The sequence below is a fragment of the Marmota flaviventris genome, chromosome 3, assembly GCF_047511675.1.
Source record: "Marmota flaviventris isolate mMarFla1 chromosome 3, mMarFla1.hap1, whole genome shotgun sequence".
NCBI classification, from domain to species: Eukaryota; Metazoa; Chordata; class Mammalia; order Rodentia; family Sciuridae; genus Marmota; species Marmota flaviventris.
In genome coordinates this window covers 89,143,136-89,149,135 of record NC_092500.1, presented here as the reverse complement: position 1 = coordinate 89,149,135, position 6,000 = coordinate 89,143,136, and the positions used below count along the sequence as shown (strand labels likewise).

Here is a 6,000-nt window from a genome sequence, read left to right as displayed (position 1 = left end):
ATGTGAGCTGTGGGCTAGCATGTGGATAGGACGCAAAGGCGCCTCCTATCACTGAGTTTAAAATGGGAGGCTCTATCAGTTCTTGAGAAAAAAAAAATAATGACAACTTCAAAGCAATTCATCTTTCCGTAACAGAAACCAATCTTCTTTCTTTTTTAATCTTCTCTTTATCGAACCTTTGTGGAAAAACTAAATTCAGGAGTAGTAAAAGTAACACTAAACTCTGGAAACCATGTGATGTCTTGTTGCGTGTAAAGCGCGACCAGCGGAAGATACGCACAAAGAGCAAGTATGAACTTCCAGGCACCCGTAGGTCAGAGTATCCAGATCAGGGGCCGGAAGTGAGTGCCGACAGAGGCTTCCTTTCCGGGAACGCGAATTCCCAAGTTCCCTTACTACCTTCAGGAAATCCTTGAGAGTTCGAGGACATGGAGGCAGCGTGCCCTCCCGTGAGGACTGGCAAGTTCGTAGTGGTGGGCGGCGGCATAGCGGGCGTCACGTGTGCCGAGCAGGTGCGGCGGGTGCGCGGGCGGCTCCGCCTCTTCCCCCCCACCCCCTCTCTCTCGCGACCCCTCCCTGGTGATTCTATGAGTCCCGCTTTCGCCCCGCCCTTTACCCCCGGCGTCTTCTGGGTTCCCAGAAGTTAAACTCTGCGTGGTAACTTCCACAGAAAATCCTGAGTACCTCGCAAGCGTCGTCTCGAGGCCAGGGATGAGTGGGAAGCAAATTATTAGCCGAGAATCCAAACCTAGCTGAACCAGTCTCTGGTCCCCGTTATGCCGGGAAAAGAGGGTTTTGTATTTGGACAGAAAATTTCAGCCTGCTTTTTAAATTGTCTTAGCTGGTTACATTTAATTGCTAGACAGGTGCCAACTCCTTAGTATATTGTAACTAATGGATAAAGAAACCCTTTAATAAATATCTTGAACTTTGAATTCCCCAAATAGGAGCGATTTCATCTCCGGTGATGTTTTGTAAAACAACCAGCAGGGATTAAATACAACTAGAGAATTATTTTCTGATTATAATGAATAACTGAACCATATATATTTATATACCTGTGTGTATTTCAAAAAAAGATGATTTTGATGATACAAAGTAATCACTGAAATAAAATCACTCCATTGTGTTCACTGTTAAATCTTAGGAACGCTTCTGGAGTTGATAGGGAGTGAATTAAAAGAAGAGGTATATTTTTTTCAAAGATGGCTTTTTAGCTCAGTATCAAAGAATGAGTGAAAGTCATCAGATGATATTCCAAAGGAAGGCAACGTTATAATCTGCTTTGGAAAAGCATGACTCCATTTGGAAGCAGCAAAGCTCAGTGCACATGATGCTTTGGGGTGTTGGCCAGAGATTAAAGCATGAAGTTTGGCAAAGACCGGATCATAAAGGATCTTATAAATCATGCTAAGAATTTAGAGAAAAGCTGGTGGCGGTGGCGCAGGCCTGTAATCCCAGCGGCTGCAGGGGCAGAGGCAGGAGGATCCCAAGTTCAAAGCTAGTCTCAGCAATGGGGAGATAATAAGCAACTCAGTGAGACCCTGTCTCTAAATAAAATACAAGAAAGGGCTGGGGATGTGCCTCAGTGGTGGAGTGCCCCTGGTTCAATTCCCAGTACTCCCCTCCCCACCCCACCCCTCAAAAATTTAGAATTTACAAGTAGTCAGGTGATGGTAAGCAGTGGAGTACAGTGATCAAAGAAAAGATCTTGAAAGATGATTTAGTTATAGTGTATTTGGGGTAGTGGCAACTGATTAATACTTTTTTTTTTCAGTAGTATAAAGAAGCCGTGGGTATCTGATGTAGCAATGTAAATAGAGAGGAGATGAATTACAGAATATACACAAGGAAGAAAGATGGAGAGAGTTTTGTCAAATACAATAGAGAATTCAAATAAGGAGAAACTAAGGATCCCATAGATTTTAAGGATTATATATTAGTGGAGTTGAGGAAATAGATTTTGACATATAAATGGTTTAAGTTCAAAGTGAGGAAAAGAGCTTGTAGCTAAAGGAAAATAATTGAACAATAGCAAGTTAAGTCTAAATTTTGTTAAAGCTAATATTAAAATAACTGTGTCTTCTCAGAATATGAACTGGTCAAAATGAGGAAATAGAAGTTCCAAAGCACTTAGGAAAGATGCTAAGTAATATTGACAGTTCAATTTTTTCCCCATAGAAGATGAATGAAAATATTTTAAAATAAATGGGAGTTAATTTTACTCTTAGTCAGGTTTATTGTCATCTATATAGCTTTAAAATGGTATACAAAATAGTTTAAAGGATACTTCTTTATATTTTCTTGCTCAGGAATTCTTTGTTAATGTTTAATGTAAATGATACTCATTTTATCAATGTAAGAGTTTAACATTCCTTATTCACTGACTTATAAATATGTACAGGACCCAGAATAACAAAAACCTTTAGATGAGAAATAATTCAGTTTTTAATTTCACTAGTTAATAACATTATTAAAACTGTATTATCCCACCCCCACACACACATACATCATTTTTATAGCAAGACCTAAAGTTATTTATCATGTTTCTCTTTTTCCAAAAATAAGTTGGCGATTAACTTTCCATCAGAAGATATTCTCCTGGTAACAGCTTCTCCTGTTATTAAAGCAGTTACAAATTTCAAGCAGGTGAGAAATTTGTATAACTTTTTTAGTATTAATTTGAAAAAAAACTAAAGTAATATGTGTAGTAGTTAGAATTGGTTTTTCTTTTTTAAAATTGATGAGAAATAATTGTACATATATGTCTTTTTAATATATATACATATATATATATGTATGTATGTATATGTATATATATATATATGTGTATATATATATATATATATATATATATATATATATATATATATATTTAGTTGTTGATAGACCTTTATTTTATGTATTTATATGTGGTGCTAAGAATTGAACCCAGTGTTTCACACATGCCAGGCAAGCGCTCTACCCCTGAGCCCCAGCCCCAGCCTCACCATGATGTTTTGATGAATGTATACACAGTGTGGGATGACTAAATCAAATTATTTAACTCACTATCATTTTTTTATGATGAGAACAGTTAAAATATATCTTTAGCAAATTCCAAATGTGCAATATATTATTATTATTAATTTTACTGATCAGGATGTGCAACAGATCTCTTGAAATTATTCTTCCTAACTGAAGTTTTGTTTCCTTGATCAAGATCACCATAATGCCTCTACTCCCCAGTCTTCAGTAAACACAATTAGTTTCCACATATAAGTGAGATCATATGGTATGGCTTTCTATTATGCTTATTTCACTAGCATAATGTCCTCCAGGCTAATCCATATTGTCATCTGACAGGATTTCTTCCTTTTTAAAAGCTGAATAGTATTTCATTGTGCGTAAGTAGCACATTGCCTGTACCTGCTTACCCAATGATGAACACTTAGGTTGCTTTCATACTTTGATTGTTGTGAATAATGCTGCAGTGAACATAGAAGGACAAATATCACTAGGAGGTGCTGATTTAATTTCTTTTGTAGATATACTTTCTAGTGGATTGCTATATCATATGTCACTTCTATTTTTTAATTTTTTGAAGAACCTTATTATTTTCCATCAGGCTATACTAATTTACACTTCTGCCAGCATTGTATCAGGGTTTCCTTTTCTCCATATCCTCACCAACACTTTTTATCTTTTGGATAGAAGCCATCCTAACAGGTGTGAAGTAATAATCTCATTTGGGTTTTGATTTTCATTTCCTAAATTAGTGATTTTGAGTACTTTTTTATATATGTTATCTATTTTTATGTCTTCTTTGGAGAAATGGCTGTTCAGGTCTTTTGACCATTTTTAAAATCAGGTTATTAGTTTTCTTACTATGAGTTATTTGGATTCCTGATATATTTTATTTATTAATGCCTTATCACATACATATGGTTTGAAGATATTTTTGACACTCTATAGATTATCTCTTCATCCTGTTGTTTTCTTTTCTGTGCAGAAACTTTTTAGTTTGATATAATTCCATTTGTTTATTTGTAATTTTTTGCCTATGCTTTGAGATCATACCCCAAAATTCCTTCCCCAGATTATATCATGGAGATTTTTCCCCCTATTATTTCTTCTCTTAGTTGTATAGTTTCAATGTTTACCCTAAAGGCTTTGATCTATTTTGACTCAGTTTTTGTGTATGGTGTGAAGTGAGGGTATAATTTTATTTTCTGCATGGGATGTCAGTTTGCCCAATATCGTTTATTGAAAAAAAAATTGTCCTTTCCTCATTTTGTGTTCTTAGCACATTTGTTGAAAATCAGTTAATCATAAGTGTGTGGATTTATTTCTGGGCTCTTGTGTTCCATTGATCTATTTATCTGTTTTTATACCAGTATGATGCTATTTTGATTACTGCACTTTTATGATATAACTTCAGATCAGATAGTTTGATGACTTCAGCTTTATTCTTTCTTGCTCAAGATTCCTCAAGCTGTTTTGGGTCTTTTCTTGTCCTACATGAATTTTAGGATTGTGTTTCTATTTCTATAAAAATGTCAATCAAATTTTGGTAGCGATTGTTGAATTCATAGATGGCTTTGGGTAGTATAGACATTTTTAACAACACTAATTCTGCCATTCCATGAACATGAAATATTTTTTGTTTATGTAAGGTTTTTCAGTTTCTTTCATCAATTTCATGGTTTTTAATATACGTGTGTGTGTATGTGTATATATCTTTGACTTTGTTAAGTTTATTACTAAAGTTGTTTTTAATTTTAAAGTTATTGTAAATGGGATTGTTTTCTTGATTTTTTTCCAGATAGTTTATCATTAGTGTAAAGAAATAGTACTATTTTTATATAATGATTTTCATATGTTGCAACTTTAATGAATATTCTTGTTTCAGTTTTTTGGTGGATTATTTAAGATGTTCTCTGTGTATGATCATTTCATTTGCAAACAGTCAGTTTAGCATCTTTCCAAATTTAAGATGCCTTTTATTTCCCTTGCCTAATTTTTGTGGCTAGGACTAATAGTACCATGGTGAATTGAAACAGTGAAAGTGAGTATTCTTGTCTTGTTTCTCATCTTTCTCCATTGACATCAGTTGTGGGCTTGTCACATATGTATGTTGTGTTTTGTGTATTTCTGTACCTAATTTGTTGATAGTTTTCATCATCAAAGGATGTTGAATTTTGTCAAATGCTTTTTTGTATCTATGAGGTAATCATATGGATTTTTGTCCTTCATTCTGTTAATGTATTATATCATACAGTGTATGTTGAAACATTCTTACATTCCAAGAATAAATTTCATCTGATCATAGTAAAGAATACTTTTAATGTACTGTTGAATTTTATTTGCTAGGATTTTCTGGAGGATTTTTCTATTGATGTGCATCAGGATATTGGCCTATAATTTTCTGTTCTTGTAACTGTCCTTGTCTGGCTTTCGTATTGGATAATGTTGATCTTGCAAAATGAGTTTGGAAGTTTTCTGTCCAAGTTTTTGGAAGAATTACAGACATGTTGATTTTTAGTCCTTAAAATATTTGTAGAATTCAGCAAAGAAGCCGTTAGGTCCCCTGCACTTTTCTTTGATGGGAGATTTTTCATTGCTGATTCAATCATTTTCTATTTCTTCATGATTTTTTCTTAGTAGGTTGTATGTGTCTAAAAATATTTATCTACTCCTAGGTTGTCCAGTTTGTTGGTGGGTCAATTATTTATATAATACTGTCTTTTGATCCTCTGTATTTACAGGTATCAGTTATAAGGCCTCCTATTTTATTTTATATTTTTTATTTGAGCCTTCTCTCTCTTCTTAGTCTAGCTAAAGGTTTGTCAATTCTGCACATATTTTATAATTAAAAGCCAACTTTTAGTTTTGTTGATCTTTTTCATTATTCTCCTAGTCTCTGTTTATTTTTTTTTCTTTTTCTTTTTTCTGCTCTGATTCTTATTAGTTCCTGAAATCTCCCAATTTCAGGCTTAGTTTGTTCTTGTTTTTCTCTTT

General features: G+C 34.1%; 1 protein-coding gene across 3 annotated transcripts in view; it reads left to right on the top strand.

Moving 5' to 3' along the window:
• Positions 1-337: 337 nt before the first annotated feature.
• Pyroxd1 (pyridine nucleotide-disulphide oxidoreductase domain 1) overlaps positions 338-6,000 on the top strand; it is a 30,098-nt gene continuing 24,435 nt past the window's right edge. The window contains exons 1-2 of one of the 3 annotated variants that reach the window (XM_071610104.1): positions 338-449; positions 2,569-2,649. In XM_071610104.1, the coding sequence (XP_071466205.1) occupies positions 429-449; positions 2,569-2,649 (102 nt within the window). In that variant the 5' untranslated portion in view covers positions 338-428. Of the gene's footprint in view, positions 513-2,568; positions 2,650-6,000 lie in introns of all 3 variants that reach the window. The other 2 variants (XM_027934164.2, XM_071610105.1) reach the window with 2 other exon arrangements.